The 19,628-nt window shown below is 42.1% G+C and overlaps 1 protein-coding gene and 1 long non-coding RNA gene across 4 annotated transcripts in view; one reads left to right on the top strand and one right to left on the bottom strand.

Annotated features, from left to right (window-relative positions):
- LOC147865763 (cytochrome P450 716B1-like) overlaps positions 1–19,628 on the top strand; it is a 48,864-nt gene that overhangs the window by 27,990 nt on the left and 1,246 nt on the right. Inside the window, exon 2 of one of the 3 annotated variants that reach the window (XM_087316128.1) lies at positions 18,684–19,577. The exons of 1 other annotated variant lie outside the window; for it this stretch is intronic. In XM_087316128.1, the coding sequence (XP_087172254.1) occupies positions 18,684–19,577 (894 nt within the window). Of the gene's footprint in view, positions 1–18,544; positions 19,578–19,628 lie in introns of those variants that run through there. One more of the 3 variants, XM_087316127.1, reaches the window with a different exon arrangement.
- LOC147865760 (uncharacterized) overlaps positions 18,578–19,628 on the bottom strand; it is a 52,909-nt gene continuing 51,858 nt past the window's right edge. Inside the window, exon 2 of the long non-coding RNA XR_015529440.1 lies at positions 18,578–18,641. This is a non-coding gene — a long non-coding RNA (uncharacterized LOC147865760). The remainder of the gene's footprint in view (positions 18,642–19,628) is intronic.

The raw sequence follows: 19,628 nt of genomic DNA, 5'->3' as shown, positions 1-19,628 counted from the left end.
CATATACACACATTCCATACATACAATACAATACAATATATACATACATACATACATACACACACGAACATACCACACATCACACATGCATACCACATACATGCATATATATGTACCTACATTCATATATTGCACATCACACATGCGTATATACCTGTACATTCAAACATTACATCCATGAATATGTATATACATACATTACACCCATTTATACATGCATAATGACTAAACATAAATATATGTACAAATATATATTACCATATGTAAATATGACATACACGTACATACATACATTACATACTACATACATATTAGAATCAAGTTTCAACCATATATATTGACATACATATATACATGTAACATAATACATACAATAAAATTACATATGACATACATACATACACAAATGCATATATACATACAAAACACAGAAAAATAAATTACATATTATATATATACACATACACATACATATTATTACCTAAGGCTACATATTATATGTATATTAATCTTCATACTTACAAACAAGTTACATATATTACATATATATAAACGTGCACACACACATAAATAAATTAGATATTACATAGCATATAATCGATACCTATTACACAATATACAAATTTACACATACATAAATTACATATATACATATATAGATATATTACATATGTAAATACATATTCCACATATCACCGTATATATAGATTATACTGGACCATACAAACCACAATACTTACATACACACACACATTAGGTATATGTATACTTACACATACATTGGATATATACATGCATATTACGTACATATTACAAACATACATCCATATACTAACCATATACATACTAAACATGAAAATATCCCAAAAATATTCATACATTTACATACATATGACCACATACACACATACATATACATGCACATACATACATTGGATATATACATACATATTATGCACATATTACAAACACATTCATACTCATTGAATCATGTATATTGACAAATACATATATGCATACACATACATACATACATATTCCACATATCACCATATATATACATACATATGCCTACAATGTTATAAGTCTTACAAGCATACATCCATACACATATATACATATATACATACATTACATACATGCATACACATAAATACGTTACATACACATACATACGTACATTACATATGTACATACATATCATCACAAACTACAATACATACATATATACATAAATATTACGAACAAACATCCACACACTCATGTATGCATATATGCATATGCCATACACTATACACATACAAACATACATACATTACATATTACATATATACATAATACACGTATGTACATTCATGCATGTACATACATACATTGCATATGCATATATTACAATCACACATTCATATACATTGAGTCATGTACATTGACATATGGATATATGCATACACCTACACACACATGCGCACACACACACACACACACACACACACACACACACACACACACACACACATACATACATACATACATACACACACACACATACATACATAAATACATACATACATACATACATACACACACACAACACACACACACACACACATACATACATACATACATACATACATACATACATACATACATACATACATACATACATACATACATACATACATACACACACACAACACACACACACACACATACATACATACATGCATACATACATACATACACACACACACACACACACACACACACACACACATTACATATGGATATATGCATACACATACATACATTACATATGTATACACATATGTACATTTGTACATAGACATACCTATATTCATTTATACATTGCTACATATACATACATTAGATATATACATAAATATTATGCACATATTACAATCACACATCCATACACATTGAATCATGTACATTGTCATATGGATATATGAATACACATATGTACATTTGTACATAGACATACCTATATTCATTTATACATTGCTACATATACATACATTAGATATATACATAAATATTATGCACATATTACAATCACACATCCATACACATTGAATCATGTACATTGTCATATGGATATATGAATACACATACATACACAGATAAATTACATATGTGTATATGCATACACATATGTACATTCATACATGGACATACATATATTCATTTATATATTGCTACATATACATACACATATATACATTAGATATATACATAGATATTATGTACATATTACAATCACACATTCATATACATTGAATCATGTACATTTACATACACAGATAAATTACATATATGCATACACATATGTACATTCGTACATGGACATACATACTCATACATGACATACATGACATATGCATACACATATGTACATTTGTACATGAATGTTTGAATGTTATGTTTAGTATGTATGTATGTGCACGTAATGTATGCATGTATGAATGAATGAATATATATATGTAATGTATGCATAAAATATGTATGCTTGCATGAATAAACATGAATGAATGGTTGTCCCCCCCCCCCCCCCCCCCCAATCACATAGAATTTAAATCTTGTAAAAATGGTTACACTAATGACAGGATATCTTCTTTAAAATAAAAAAAAATAAAAAAACATGAATGAATGGATATATGAATGTACATATGTGTATATATGTAATATGTAATGTATGTATATTTGTATGTGTATGCATATATGTGTGTGGATGTTTGTTTGTAATATGTATGTATGTGTATGTAAAATTAATGTACATATATATGAGGGGTATGAATGTTTAAGTTAAACTATAAAAGCGATAAGTTATAAAAGTGAAAACATTCTAAAGAAAAAATAAAAATAATGTGGGAGAGGGGTTTGAATGAGAATAGGAAAAAATGGGTAAGGGGTAGGGCTAGAAATAGGAGAAAGTAGGGGAGGGATAGGGCTGAAAATAGGAGAAAGTTGGGGAGGGGCAGGGCTTAGAATATAAAGATTTTTACAAGGGGTGAGTACATAAGCCGGTGACAAATATAACACCGTGCTACCATGTGTAGTCCCGGACATATGAACTACAAGAGAAAGAAAGAGATATAAAAGGGAATGCATCGCTACTAAATGTAGTCTCATGCTTACAAACAATATATATTATACATACACATACATACATATTACAACAAACATCCACACACACATATATGTATTATGCATACACATACACATACAAATATACATACATTACATATTACATATATACACATATGTACATTCATATATTCATTCATTCATGTTTATTCATGCAAGCATACATTACGTGCACATACATACATACATACATACATTCATTCGTTCATACTAAACATAATATTCAAACATTCATGTTTTTTTAAATTTAGATTTTTGCCGCCTCCTCCTTTGCTTTACCTCCTCGTCTCTCCTCATTGTTGTCGCCTCTTCTCCCCTTGTTGCTTCTGTCCTCATTTTGCCGCCTCAGTTCTCGTTTTGCTGCCGCCGCCGCTCGCCTTGTCGTGCTGCTTTTGCTCACCATTATTCTCTGTCGGGGCTGCCACAAGTACTCTACAAATATTTTACAAGTACACATAAGTACAAACATCATACATAAACCAACACATAAATTCTTAGACTTACATACACTCACGTACATACATACATACATAAACACACACACACACACACACACACACATACACACACACACACACACACATAACGTATACAATCATACACACAAGCCATACATACAATATATACAATAAACGAAATTAATACAATACAATACAATATGTACATACATACACACATACCTATATACACTGACTTACATACACATTTACACATAACACATACATACAATACAATATGTACACACACACACACACAAACATAACACACATCACACATGCTATACATACACAATAAATGCAATTAAATACAATACAATACAATATGTACATACATATTACACACATACCTATATACACATGCAATACAATACCTACACACACACACACACACACACACACACACACACACACACACACACAACACATGCATACCACATACAAACATATATGATGTATGGAACATACATACACACACACAAACATAAAACACAACAGACATGCATACCACATATAAACATATATGATGTATGGAACATACATACACACACACAAACATAAAACACAACAGACATGCATACCACATATAAACATATATGATGTATGGAACATACATACATACGCACACACAAACATAACAAACAACACACATGCATACCACATACAAACATAACAAACAACACACATGCATACCACATACAAACATATATGATGTATGGAACATACATACACACACACAAACATAAAACACAATAGACATGCATACCACATATAAACATATATGATGTATGGAACATACATACATACGCACACACAAACATAACAAACAACACACATGCATACCACATACAAACATATATGATGTATGGAACATACATACACACAAATCACACATGAATACCACATTCACAATGCACACATACACACATATATATGATGTATGGTTATATGAAAAGTGATAGGTGGGTCATTCTATTTGTAGATAATGGATGAAGAATCTATTATTGAAGTGTTTGAACATGAGAGGGATGATGAAGATAAACCTTTGGGCATTGTAAGTGTGAGAGGAACTCTTACATATGCAAAGATCCGAGTCGAAATAATTGAGGACGATATATTTTATGAACCATTTTCCTTTGTGTACACAAAAAATAATATTTTGAATGGGAAACAAGAAGAGAAAAAATAATGTTACGACTTCATATGAGTCTATCCATGAAACTAAACATAAGGTTAATTTGTTAGTAATTTCATTATTGATATGCATTTTGGATTGTTTCATATCTGCTCTTTGAGATATATATATCAAGTTCAAGATTGTTTTATTGTAAATTACATTTTTTTTTTATCATGCTATATTCTTCATATGTCTCAATAAACTAAAAAAAAACTTATATGCGGCTTATGTATGTTATACCTCTAGTGTTTTTGGTAATGTTTCCTAATTGTGTGTGCATTACTTTGTACTTTACATATTGTGTTTTCAATCTATGTGGCACTTGATGAAGCATTTCTAGGAATTGCATATGATGTTTAATGTTCATTCATAATTTTGCGAGTCATCAATTGTACAGGTGGTCATCGATCCTTTCTAGGATTGGAAACTATGTGTGCATGTATATTTTATATGTAAGGGTATTTAAAATGGGTGGTTATCAAAAAATATATTGGTAGTAAGGGGTATTTTTATTAATCTTTTTTCTACAAAAGGGTCACTAAAATAGTAAAAACCATACGTATAAGGGGTTTATAAATGATGTCATGAACGCACGTGATACAACCGTCTTATATATAGTGGAGTCCCCGGGCGTGTGTTCAACCTTGATCCAAAAATAACAATCAACAAAGGAACTTCGGTAACTTTTCCTCTTTTTTTTTTCTTATTCTTTCTTCTCCCAATCTAATCATGTATAGTCAATATGTGTTGTTTTTCATTGTTTCAATGATGTTGTAGTGGTAATTAATTGGTTGTATAAAATGTTTACATATGTGTATGAGGTCAATACCTCATTTCACACATATTTGATATGTAATTCGTGTCGTATGTGTACGAGGTTAATACCTCAATTGCGTATTACGTTCACATGCATATGTTACATATGTGTATGAGGTCAATACCTCGATTTTTATGTAAATGATATGCATTTGGTGTCGTATGCATGAGAGGTCAATACCTTAATTGCGTATTACGATTAACTCTTATTTTTGGATGTTTCGTGTTCGTAGAGGTGATATGCCTCGATTACGTGTCTCGATGTCATCATATGTTGGCTATTTGATGTTACGATTTTTTAAAATATACGCATATGTGGTAACATGTATACATATTTGATCATATATATGTGATAAATATACATATGTGTATGTTAGTTATAACATAATTTCTATATCAAATGTTGTCCTTTTCGGGGAAAGGATCTTGGTGGCCATCCTCACATTTTTGTGAGAATGGCGTAGTCACCATCCCTTTTTCAACAATTTCTTTTGTTGACATCCCCGTTGGTCACTTCGATTTTGTTACGTAACGAAATGCTCTTAGCCACAATGATGTTGAGAACGTAGGGCTTGACCCACTTCATGTGAGGTCGCTCCTATGACACACATATCCAACATCCCTCCCTCATTACATGGATACGATACCACAATGAGATCATTCTTACGAAAGGAATTCGTAATGACGTAACCATGTGATCGGCCACGTGGGCCTACCATGATTAAGAGGGCTCATATGGCTTGACCATTAGGTTGCACTTTGGCGTATGCGATCGTAATTATGAGACTTGAGGTTAGGTAACATATATTTTGTGGTAAATGAGAGGGAAATAAGGACTCTTGACATATATGTTTCTTTTAAAAAAACATATATGGGCAAATGCCTAGCATATCTCTTATACGCATAAAATTAAACATTAAACATGAGCAACCTATTTGGCTAGCTCAAGTGTTGAATGCATTTGTTCTCGAGGTCTGGAGTTCAAATATGACCAAGACCATACAACATTGTTGATACATATGACTATAATACATGTTTAGACTTTAGGTCTAAGTGCACTTCGGGGTCCTCGTCATATGACTATAATACATGTTTAGACTTTAGGTCTAAGTGCACTTCGGGGTCCTCGTCATAGGACTTAAAGAGCCGAAACCACATACGTGTGCACAGAAACATAGTTTATTGTTAACATTTTTTTCGTGTATAAACTATTCATGACGCGAACATACATGGTTGAGCCTCGGGGAGCCACCATGAAAAAATCGATATAGAGATCATGGAAAGACATTAAATTGTCACCCCCATGGTTTTTAAAACCATACCTTTGTGTTACCATAGTAACATGATCTTGAACCTCATCTCATACGTCTAGAGGGGTATTGACGTGAGATCATGATATCGATTAATGTTGGCCCATGATATGTTTACATCATGACTTGATGTTGTGACTATTTGTCTGACCTTATCCTACTTCTTTGCCAGAAATAATCATTCAATGGCTCAAAATAATGACCCGATGTCATCCGCTCAAGCGGAAGGAACTCCAGGAAATCCTTCTGGACCAATGTCCATTGAGTCGTATTTCTTACAAATACAAAATTTCCTTAGTTCAACCACTCATCAGATGTCCAAATTTTGGCAATCTCAAAGTGCTCTCGAGGCACGTGTCATTAGTTTACAACATGAAACTAATAGACCCGATTAGCGTTAGGGTGAACCATCATTTGTCGTAAAGCCATTTACGGGAGAAAAAAAGGAAAAAACTGAAGAAGCAATCTGCACGTGGCTGGGCCGATGGGAGTCTCATTTTGAGCTCTATCCCACACGAGATAGTATGAAGATTGCATATGTCGGCCGAGAACTAAGGGGTAAGGTTGCCGCTTGGTGGTGTGGGCTCCGAACTTTGGGGAAATTGCCCGATACCTAGACAAATTTTGTCACAGTTTTCAAGGGCCAAATTCTGCAACCTCCATCTCAAACTGAGGTAGCAGAAGCATTAATGAACCTCTCTAGCCGGAAATTTCTTTGCTAGAAAACTATGTCCACCATGCTAGAACCCAAATCCAAAAATCGGGTCTAGAAGGGGACAATTGGTTAATAGCTTGCTTTGTCAATGGCATCCCCAATTCGGACTATCACTGGATAGTGCATGATAAGGATCCAAAATCTTTCGAAGAGGCCGTTGAAATAGTTCTTCGCTATCAACGCACTTCGAAGAGGGACCATAACAAACCCAACAAAGTGGCCAGGACTAAGCAGTCCCAATTCGTTGGGAAACGCAAGACACCCAACGAATTCATGTATCATGATTGTAAGCGACAATATCCTTTTTGCGTATTCTGCAAAAAGAAGGGGCATACAAAAGAACAATGTCAAAAGCTCCAACGAAAAGAGCACAACAACAAAGCAAAAGTTGCAGACCCTAAAGGTTAGATTCCTAATGTCCTTGACGTCTATACACATCATTTATGTAATTGTCAATGTTCTTTCCCTCACTATGTATTTGGACCCAATGATTTAGTACGTTGTCGCGTTGTTACGCGCGTGCGTGTGGAAGGGCGGGACCACGGGGGTCTCGAACTAGGGAAGAAGGGAAGCCAAGAAGATGATTCCGGGCGCGTTCTAGAAGCCACCGAATGGGAGAGAGAGAGGAAGAGAGGGAGAAAGAGAGGGAGTGCTCCCTTGACGCCGACTCACACACACACACACACACAAACACACCACACCGACCCAACTCACGCCCTTATGTACAGGCAACGCAGGGAAGGGAACACCAAAACACCCACATAGACAGAGACACGAGTATGCACAGACGGATACTAGTATGTATATTACAAAGGGGAGAATACATTCCCGGCTTCGAGCCGGACCATGGTGGGGGTAGGTTACAACAGCAGTTTGCTGCCAAGTCGTCGTCCGCGGAGCTCTCGGGCTCGTCACACAAAGCGGGGTCTTGCACAGGAGACCGAGCAGAAACAACCCTCAACGGTCGACCTCCCCACAAAGAAGAAGAAGAAGAAGAAGAAGAAACCTAACTCTAAACCTAACGGTATGCCCTCTAACACAAAAACGGGCAACCCCTCTACGAGGGACCATCCCTTCCTTTTATAGAACAAGGAGAGGGATGCGTTACAATGTGGGATAAATCCCGATTTACATGGGATTCTTCGTCCCAACTTAACTCCTATTATTCACACAATTACACGAGGGTGAGTGCACATGGTGCACCCCACCGATGTAGCGACTATTTCCCGGTTTCCGCCTCTGGACGAAATTCTTCACGACATCCGCCCCCACCTAACCGCACGTCCACCGGTACGTGCCAAATCCAGTGAAGGGTGAGAGATTTCGGCCAGTGAGAAACCGGTCTTCCGTAATACGCATCTCGGCTCGCTGCCGGTTTGATCCGTTGGCTTCGGTTCTTCCTTCGCGCTTACCTCCCCGTAGGCTCGTTTGACCCGTCGATGGGTCCTCTACCGCGATCTCCGTAGTATGCGTACTTCCGTAATACGCATCCCGACTCCTATTATTCACACAATTACACGAGGGAGAGTGCACATGGTGCACCCCATCGATGTAGCGACTATTTCCCGGTTTCCGCCTCTGGACGAAATTCTTCACGACATCCGCCCCCACCTAACCGCACGTCCACCGGTACGTGCCAAATCTAGTGAAGGGTGAGAGATTTCGGCCGGTGAGAAACCGGTCTTCCGTAATACGCATCCCAGCTCACTGCCGGTTTGATCCGTCGGCTTCGGTTCTTCCTTCGCGCTTACCTCCTTGTAGACTCGTTTGACCCGTCGATGGGTCCTCTGCTGCGATCTCCGTAGTATGCGTACTTCTGCTGGCCCTTGTTCGGCCGTATGAACGCCCCGCTCCCCGTCGTATGCCCGATGTCCTCCGCTTGAGGAACGCCCGTAGTGGCCCACTTGGCCTCCGTTGACCATTTGTGTTGTCCTGATTGCCGTCCCATGTTGCTTCGCGTTGCCTTCGTCCTCTCGCCGCCACCTTCCTTCTCCATGGTCTTACATCGCCGCGTCGGCTCGAACCGCCATGGTCTCCGGAACGGTGTGGAGGATCCTTTTCTGGCCTTCTACGCGCTACTTCCGAACCGCGCAACCTATCTCCGCGCTCGCCTTTCCGCTCCGGCACCTCCGTGTGCCAAATACCCTCGTCCGTTGTTTGGCACTGCCTGTGCCGTACTCCGGTTCATTGCACGCCTTGTCGCCCCCTTTCCTGGCCAGATTGTGCATCGCCGCTCACCCGCATACTGGTGTCCTCCGCATCCGAGGAACACCCCGTAGTAGCTTGCTTGGCCCTTCGTGCTGCTGCAACAGGTCCTGAGTCTTCCGCTTGCCGTCCTCCCCTCGCCCCCACCAGCTTGTCACCCCCGGGCTTGCCGTGTCAGTCTTCGCTACCGAGATCTACGAAGCGAGTGTGGAGGATCCTCCTTCGGCCTCTCTTGCCATCCCCTGACTCTGACCCTATGCAGTCCACTAGGCACTTGTCACCTCATTGCTGGCACCTCCCTTGTGCCGTCTTCCGCTTCCTTTGTTCGGCACCGCCCGTGTCGAACACTGTCCCGTAGTCATGCTCTAATCCAGCCCGTGATGGCCACTTGCGAGACTCTTATTCTGTCCCAGGTGTGCCTTTCCGGCCTGACACACCTCCTCGTGTTTGCCCTACCGGCTACTTCCGAAACCGTAACCGGCCGGTGAGGGTTTCGCACTTCGTCCGCCCCGTCTTACCGGCTCCCGATTCGCTACCCCGTGTCGTTGGGTCCCATTCCCTACCGCCACCGTCCTTCTTCCTAGGTCTCACGTTGCCACGTTGGCTGAACTGCCGAAGTCTCCAGATCGGTGCGAGGGTCCCATAAGACTGGACTCCGTTTCTATGCTTGCCGAAATTCGGGTGTCTTTTGTCGGAGTCCTTCACGACTCTCCTCGTGTCTTCCACGTAGCCGGGTCCCGTTTCCCGCCACCACCAACCTTCTCTCTCGGTCTCATGTTGCCACGTTGGCCGAACTGCCAGAGTCTCTGGTTAAGTGTGGGGATCCCGTAGGACCAGACTTCCTTGCGCCACTCACCTCATCGGAAGGTTTGAGATGGTCCGTAGCCACCTTGCTGGCCTCATACCTCCTTGCCATTTTTCGCCTCATGTCGTCAGATCACGTTCTCCTGTCGCCACCGATCTCCCCTATAGGACTCACACCGGCACTCGGGCCGACCGCCGGATCGGTGTGAGTGTCTTCGTGGGACCTCCCCTTCTGGCTTCGGTTGCCCGCCCTACCGCCGCCACCGTCCCTTACTCTAGGTCTCACGCCTCCTTTTGTCGTTGGCTGCCGGAGTCTCTAGAATCGGTGTGTGTAAGGTCACAGCTGCTCCACTCTGCCTTCGCCATTCTCTTTTGTTGGTCACGTTCACCTGCCGCCACCGTCCTTTCCTATAGGACTCACGCCGGCTCTCGGGCTGACCGCCGGATCGGTGTGAGGATCTCCGTAGACTGCCCATTCGTAGCCCTTTGCCTTTGTCACCTCGTTGCCACCATCAGTATCTTGGTCTTACGTTGACCGCGTTGTCGACTTCCGAAGTCTCTAGAACCGGTGTGAAGGATCCTCCTTGGGCTTGCCATATCTCTGACCCTTATCCCGGGTCTTCCTTCTTTCGTAAGTCGAGAGGGTGGCTCACTCCACACCCTCTCTTGTGGTACCGACGTACCGTGTTCCCGGCCTCTTCGTAGGCCTACTCTCTCCCTCCCTCCCGGAATGGTTTTCCGGAAGTCCGTTCCGCTCGGTTCTCGTCCGGGTCCGTCCGTCATTCTCTGGATTGTCGAGTCCCATTCTCCTGTCGCCACCGATCTCTTCTTATAGGACTCACGCCAGCACCCGGGCCGACAGTCGGATCGGTGTGAAAATCTCATGGGACCGGTCTTTGTTCTCCTCTTCATCCCTTGTACTTCTCCCTACTCGATGTTTCGGGCCGCCATGCCCCGAATCCGTAGTTACCGGCCTCCATGGCCATCCCTTCACCGCAAGGCAAGAGGGTCAATTGCTCCGCACCCTCTTCCATGTTGCCGTCGTACGCTCTTCCGGACTCCGTATAGGCCCCGTCTTCTACACTTAGGGAGGCTTCTTCCTCCGCATACTCCGATCGCCTCCGGCCAGACTCCATAGTAAGCCCTTCTTTGGCTTCGATTTTCCCCTTCACAAGCTCGCATGCCTCTCGTATTAGCGCTTCTAGGTCGAGCTCCTCTGAACCGTTTTGCGTTGAGCTCTCTTCCGGCGGTAGTGCGTACCCACTCGCCGCTCTCTCTTCTCTGCCGCTCGTGGGCCACGTTGTTGCCGACCGCTCCCCATCGGGTTACCGGCATACCCACTCCGGTTTCGCGTATCCGTATGCCTCCATTAGAGCTCCCTCGAAGGACTCCCACGACTCGTGAGCTTCTTGAAGCTCCTTGACCTCTTTATGCACCGATACGGCCGCCACTCGACGAAAATACTCTAGCCGCATCTCCTCGTCCACGCCCCCTTTCGCCATCTCGGCCTTGTAGGCTCCCAAAAATTTTGGGACCTCATTCCCATTGAACCGGCCGTCTCGATCGACCACCCTTTCGACGACTTGTTGAGCAGCATCTCGCTTCGCCATCTTCCGTCCGGCTTTCATCACGATTTTTGCCATCATCTCCTCGAAGTCGAAGTCTTCTTCCATCTCCATGCTCCCTTGCTGCCCTTCACGTCGGGTTCACCAAAGATGTCGCATTGTTACGCGCGTGCGTGTGGAAGGGCGGGACCACGGGGGTCTCAAACTAGGGAAGAAGGGAAGCCAAGAAGACGATTCCGGGCGCGTTCCGGAAGCCACCTAATGGGAGAGAGAGAGGAAGAGAGGGAGAAAGAGAGGGAGTGCGCCCTTGACGCCGACACACACACACACACACACAAACACACCGCACCGACCCAACTCACGCCCTTATGTACAGGCAACGCAGGGAAGGGAACACCAAAACACCCACATAGACAGAGAGACGAGTATGCACAGACGGATACTAGTATGTATATTACAAAGGGGAGAATACATTCCCGGCTTCGAGCCGGACCATGGTGGGGGTAGGTTACAACAGTAGTCTGCTGCCAAGTCGTCGTCCGGGGAGCTCTCGGGCTCGTCACACAAAGCGGGGTCTTGCACAGGAGACCGACTGAGTAGAAACAGCCCTCAACGGTCGACCTCCCCGTGAAGAAGAAGAAGAAGAAGAAGAAACCTAACTCTAAACCTAACGATATACCCTCTAACACAAAAACGGGCAACCCCTCTACAAGGGACCATCCCTTCCTTTTATAGAACAAGGAGAGGGATGCGTTACAATGTGGGATAAATCCCGATTTACATGGGATTCTTCGTCCCAACTTAACTCCTATTATTCACACAATTACACGAGGGTGAGTGCACATGGTGCACCCCGCTGATGTAGCCAATATTTCCCGGTTTTCGCCTCTGGACGAAATTCTTCACGACAACGTGCAAATGGGTATATCAATGGATCTCCCATACACTTTTTATTTGATTCGGGAAGCTCACACAATTGTGTGAATGATCGTTTGGTTTAGATATGGGAAATCCAACTCACCGTAAGTGATCACACCTATAGGGTGCACTAGACTGATAGAAAAGTACAATACATCAACATGGTGATTCATTCATTAGTAATTTCAATTGATACTTATATAGAGGAAGTAGACTTCCATGTAATGAATCTTTGTACCACTGATGTAATACTAGGTTATCCTTGGTTTTTTAATAAAAACTCTTCTTTATCTATTGATTGGGTTCATCATTCAATTACTTTTGTACTGAACGATTGTACTTATTTTATTCAATGTATTAAAAAACAATCTATTTCGATTGTTTCCTCGCCATCAATATCTGAATTGTCTTGTTCTACTTTATTTTATTGTGTACTTGATCCGGACATTCATGTTTACAATATTGATTCTGTCTCGGTTCAATTATCATATTTTGAACAACAACTCGATAAAATCTTAAATGATTTTCGTGATGTTTTTCCGAGTGAACTACCACATGGTTATCTCCTAAATGTAATATAGACCATCGTAGAGATATTGTACCTAGCGTTGCACCAATAAGTATACCTCCTTATCGCTTAAGTCGATCCGAAGAGGATGAGGTATTTAAGCAACTCAAGGACTATTTACGAATGGGTTATATACATTATAGTAAATCTCCTTAGGGTGCACCTATTCTCTTGGCATATGTGTATTAATTACCGACGCTTGAATAAAGTGACAATCAAGAATTCATATCCATTGCCCCGGATTGACGATCTCCAGGGAGCTCAGTATTTTACGAAACTTGATCTCCGTACGGGCTACCATCAAATTCGTATAACTGAGGGAGATGTTCCTAAAACGACATTTCATATGCATTATGGCCATTGCGAGTTTTTGGTCATGCCTTTCGGTTTGACCAATGCTCGGGCCACATTTCACCAAGAAATGAATGCATTTTCTAAGAAAAATTTGGAAATTTTGTCGTTATTTTCTTGGATGATATTCTAGTTTATAGTCATACATTATAAGAACATGCTAAACATGTCCGCTTTGTTTTATGAACATTGCACGGCAAGCAATTCTATCTGAAGATCTCAAAATGCGAGTTCTTCAAGAAATCAATTACTTATCTTGAACATCTCATAACCGAACGAGGAGTTGAAATTGATCATTCTCGCATCGAGAAAATCAAACTTTGGCCCACTCTTCGGAATATTCGAGAAGTTCGATCATTCCTTGGTTTTGTCAGGTTTTTGCGAAAATCCCTTCGTAATTACTCCCAATTGACGACGTCGTTTACTGATCTTCTAAAAGGTCAAACGCTTAAGTCTACAAAACCTATTGTGTGGAATGCTACACTAGACCTCTCCTTTAAGGAACTCAATGAACTGGTGTGCAAGGCTCCTTCGCTTCTTTTATCTAATCCCTCAAAACCTTTTGAGGTTGAAATCGACGCAAGCGATTATGCTATAGTTCTTGTCTTATATCAAGATGGTAAACCAATAGCATTCGAGAGTAAGAAACTTGATTCTGCTCAATGTCGGTATACCGTTGTCGCGTTGTTACGTGCGAGCGTGGAGAAACGAGGCGGGACCACCAGGGTCTTGAACCGAAGAGCAGGTGATAGAAGGGGGAAAGAGAAAGAGAGAGACGCCCGGTTACGTATGAGCAAAGGAACACAGGGACACGGCCCGTCAACGCATAAGACACGAATGGACATAGAGACAGAGAGACACGAAAGTTTGTGTATTAACGAATAACAAATAAACAACAGAGCACGTGAGCGGTTACAACCGAACAGGCCGGCGAATAGATGCCGATGCCTGCTCGTCTGCGCACGAAAGGGGATAGGATGGAGGTGCTGCCAGAAGCACACGGGCGTTCCTCGAAGCAGCGCGAGCCTCCCAAAAACCTGCAGGGAAGAGCGATGGAGAACGAACAAAGGACAAGCGTTTGGTTACGGCCCGACAACACTTCGTCCTCCTCAATGCGCGATCCCCCTCTCCCCGCGTCTCCCTCTCTTTTATAGCTTCAAGAAGGGACCCGTTCCCTCATTTACTTCCTACCTACTGAATCTAACTACCGAAGATATACCTATGTACCTAATTCCCTATTATATACATTAAAGGGCGCGCACGCGTGAAGAGCCGGTTCACGCGCGCTATGCACCGATTGCGCCAAGGGACGGTTTTCTTCACGACACCGTCCAAGTAAAGGAATTATTTGCAGTTATACATGCGCTCAAAACAAGGCGCCATTATTTTTATAGAAATCGTTTTGTGGTAACTACGGACCACAAGTCCTTGAAATTTTATGTGACCAACAAGACCTGAAAGGTCGTAAGGCACGATGGGTTGATCTCATCCAGGACTTTGATTTTTCCCTATGATATTGTAAAGGTTCCATGAACACTGTCGCTGATGCACTAAGTCGCATCCATGAAGTTAACATGCTCACCTTCACTGAAATAACATCAAATCTTTATGATCACCTTCGAGGAAAGTATCCTGATGACAGTTATTTTGCGAAATACTGGGCAGGATTTGAGTCTGGAGCAGACACCACCACATCCTCAAAGGAATCCTTCCACATTGCTAACAATATGCTTTATCGTAATAGGAGGGTTTGTGTTCCAGATTTGCCTTAGGTCAAAAAGAGAATTCTTTTTGAATGCCATGATGCACCCTCAGCATGACACCCTGAAATACATCATACACTCGTTCTCATCTCCACTCAATTCTATTGGCCTTAGATGCGTCCTGACATACATAGCTATGTGACTAAATGTCACCAATATCAGGTTAACAAAGCCGAGCGACTTAAGGCTGCTAGACTTTTACATCCCTTGGACATTCTATATAATAAGTGGGAAAGTATATCCATGGATGCCATCTGGGTTGTGGTTGATAGACTAACTAAATTAGCTAGATTTATTGCTACTAAAACCACGGTAACAGCTCCTAAATTGGCTTACCAATTCGTTGACGAGTTATTTCGTTTTTATGGGTTACCGATGGATTCGTGACTGATCGAGATCCAATGTTTACTAGTGACTTCTAGACGCAAGTCTTTAAGAAGTTAGAAACTACATTGAGCACGAGTTCCACGGATCATCATCAATCCGATGGACAGACAGAAAGAGTAAATCAAATTATTGAGGACATGCTTCAAGCATACGTTGGTGCAAAACCAACAAAATGGGAACGTTATCTCCCAATTTTGAACTTTGCTTATAACAGCTCCACGCATACGTTGGTTGGATATAGTCCTTTTATGTTGATGTGTGGTTTTTAGCCATGAGCCCCGATTGATGTTAATATACATGATGATGAGTTACGAAGTACGCAAAACTTTCGTCGAGATATACAAGATATGTTGCATATTGCACGAGATAATATAAAAACAGCTCAAGATAGAGCGAGTTTTTACGCCAATCATAATAGGCAACCTCGTGTATTCAACCCTAGATATAAGGTATTTTTACGTGTACCTCACAATTCTAAGACATTGTCTACGGATAAGTGCGCTAAGTTAGCCCCACGGTTTTGTGAACCTTTTCATGTCCTCAAATCCATTGGTTCATCAGCCTATCGTTTCACTCTTCCTGATTCTGTTGAAATTCATCGAGTTTTTCATGTAAGTCGTCTAAAAGAACTTGTAGGTTCTTGTGACAATACAATTACAACTGAAACTCTAGTTACTTCTAAAGAATTATCTTCTAAAAAACATGTACCAAAAAGAATTCTCGATGTTAAAACAAAAAATCTGTGTACTAAAATAATCCGCGAATTTAAAATTAAATGGATGGATAAATCTATTAAAGATGCCACATGGGAACACGAAAATACTCTTAGATCTAACTTCCCTAACTTTCCACTGCAAGAGTGCAATTGTTTTAAAGAGGGACAGTATGTTACAGGCATGACCATATAATATCCCGTGGTGAGAATTTACCGTAGTATTCTATACACGTGGATAAGTGTGACGGTTAAACGAGTGTAAAGAAGGGGAGGATTACTTTTAATCCTCGGGAGTGAGACAACCCATTAGGCCAAGTATGAACTTGCCTAGGGGCCTTGGGTATCGCTATAAATATGAGGCTTAGTTACCCTCATTTCATCATCTTTTGACTACGTCGAGACTCTCACTTTGTGGTGGGTCAACTCTTGTAGCAAGCGCACCAGCACCAGGTGCAACTCGACGCCACAATGGTGGTATGGGATTGTTAGAGCGATGATCTAATGTAAGCATATGATAAGGATAAAAGATATATGAAATGAGAAAGGAGAGAGAGAAAGAAGGGTGCCGATCCACCGGACCACCCCCGTGCGGAGGGATCGAGATGGACTCGAGCCTCAATTGGTGTCCCATACCACCGTTGTGGCGTCGAGTCGTACCTGGTGCTAGCGCGCTCGCTACAAGAGTTGATGCACCACGACATTAGAGTCTCGACATAGTCAAAAGATGATGAAATGAGGGTAGTTAGGCCTTATATTTATAAGGATACCCAAGGCCCCCAGGCAAGTTCATACTTGGCCTAATGGGTTGTAAGTAATCATCCCCTTCTTTACACTCTCGTTTAACCGTCACACTTATCCACGTGTATAGAATACTACGGTAAATTCTCACCACGAGATAGTATATGGTCATGCCATAACAAAAGGCCTCAATGTGGGGAACACCTCCTTCCAAAAGTCGAAAACCGCTCCTCATTACTTCCACTTTTGTGTCAAAACCCTATTAAAGAAGAAGAGTAGAGAAAGGGAATATATACATTGAAGACGACCCCATTCAAACACGAAGGAGACTCCACGCAAACTCAACGAAGACAAAGATGAACACTCCCAAGGCTCCCAAGAAATCCCGAAGACCACGAAGACCACCAAAACGAAGAATGAAGAAGAAGAAGTGAGGACCCAAAATAAGCCCACCTCTCCTTCTTAGGTCGAGGACCATGCCTCGCAAACCCGCTTTTTTAAAACCCATGTTTTCAATAGATATTAAAGCTTCGATGGAAAGTCACCATTAAAAGTTTGGTCAAGGTTCATCCATGATCCAACCATGGGATTCATGCCACATGCCGTGCATCGCAATGTCAAGAACCAAGGAGCGCATATTTCGTACATGGCCCTTTTGCTTTGAAGGAGATAAGCTTCCCATTATCAAAAGATGTAGAAATCTTTGAGGAGCAGATATTTTGTACACATGTCTTCACATGATCAAAAGACGTAGAAACCTTTGTATCTTTGTCTGCTTTGCCCCGTGGCAAATAAGAAGAAGAAGAAGCATAACCAATTCCATTACGTTGTTATAACTTATTAGTAATAGAGAAAGAAGATGAATTACTTTAGTAGCTGAAGCTTGGCTATGGAGTTCTTCACCTATACTACCATCCTTGTGGCCATCATCCTTGGGCTTACTCTGCCTCTACTATTCCTCATTGCAGGGCTACTGCAGCTATGGAGACCTTCAAGCCAGAAGAAGAAGAAGAAGAAGAAGAGCCAGCAAGAGAAGACGCTTCCGTTGCCGCCGGGTCGTTTCGGCCTTCCCTTCTTCGGTGAGACCCTAGAGTTCCTCGGAACACAGAGGGCAGGGATGCCCTGGAAATTCTTCGATGACCGCATCTCTAGCCATGGGGAGACCTTCAAGACGAACCTAGTCACCTGCCCGACAGTAGTCCTGGCCAGCCCTTCTGGTAACAGGAAAGCCTTCTCTAACATCTACACCTCATGGCCCCGTAGCGTCATCTCTGTTCTGGGGACTGAATCCCTGATCGGCCATGTCGGACCGCATGCTACACGTATAAGGAACGCTCTCATGATGTTCTTGCGCCCCGAATCCCTGCAAAGGTACACCCGAAGCATCGATGGCATCCTCGTCAGGTTCATTCAGGAGCATCTCGATGGCAAATCCGAAACCCTTCTGTTTCCCCTGATGAAGAAGCTCGTGTTCTCCATAACTTGTGAGGTTCTTGTTGGCCGACGGGACATCAAAGATCATGACATGCTCTTTCTTCCCTTCAATACGATGATGAAAGGTCTTCTGCAGATACCGATCAACATACCTGGAACGAGATATTCTAAAGCACTCGCAGCTTCTGAAGCGATAAGAAAGCAGTTGCAGGTATGGATCGACGAGAGGAGGAGAGATATGGATGCTGGCTCTGTCACTGAGCATCCAGACATCCTCTCCGGCTTTCTCGACTATAGGGATGAGCACGGAGAATCATTTTCTGATAAGGCCATTATGGACAACATCCTTCTGTTGCTCTTTGCAGGTCATGATACCAGCGCCATTGTGTCCACCATGACCTGCAAATATCTGGCATGCAATACCGACATAATGGATGAGGTTTACAGAGGTTTGCAATCTCTTTGGGCTTGAAAAGACTATCAAATCTTTGTTTGCATCG

This window comes from Azolla caroliniana, unplaced genomic scaffold, assembly GCF_043228905.1.
Source record: "Azolla caroliniana isolate FFs.n. ecotype wild unplaced genomic scaffold, voAzoCaro1.0.p SCAF_3, whole genome shotgun sequence".
Taxonomy (NCBI): Eukaryota; Viridiplantae; Streptophyta; class Polypodiopsida; order Salviniales; family Salviniaceae; genus Azolla; species Azolla caroliniana.
Note: the sequence above shows the minus strand (reverse complement) of the source record. Positions and strands in the feature narration are given on the sequence as shown.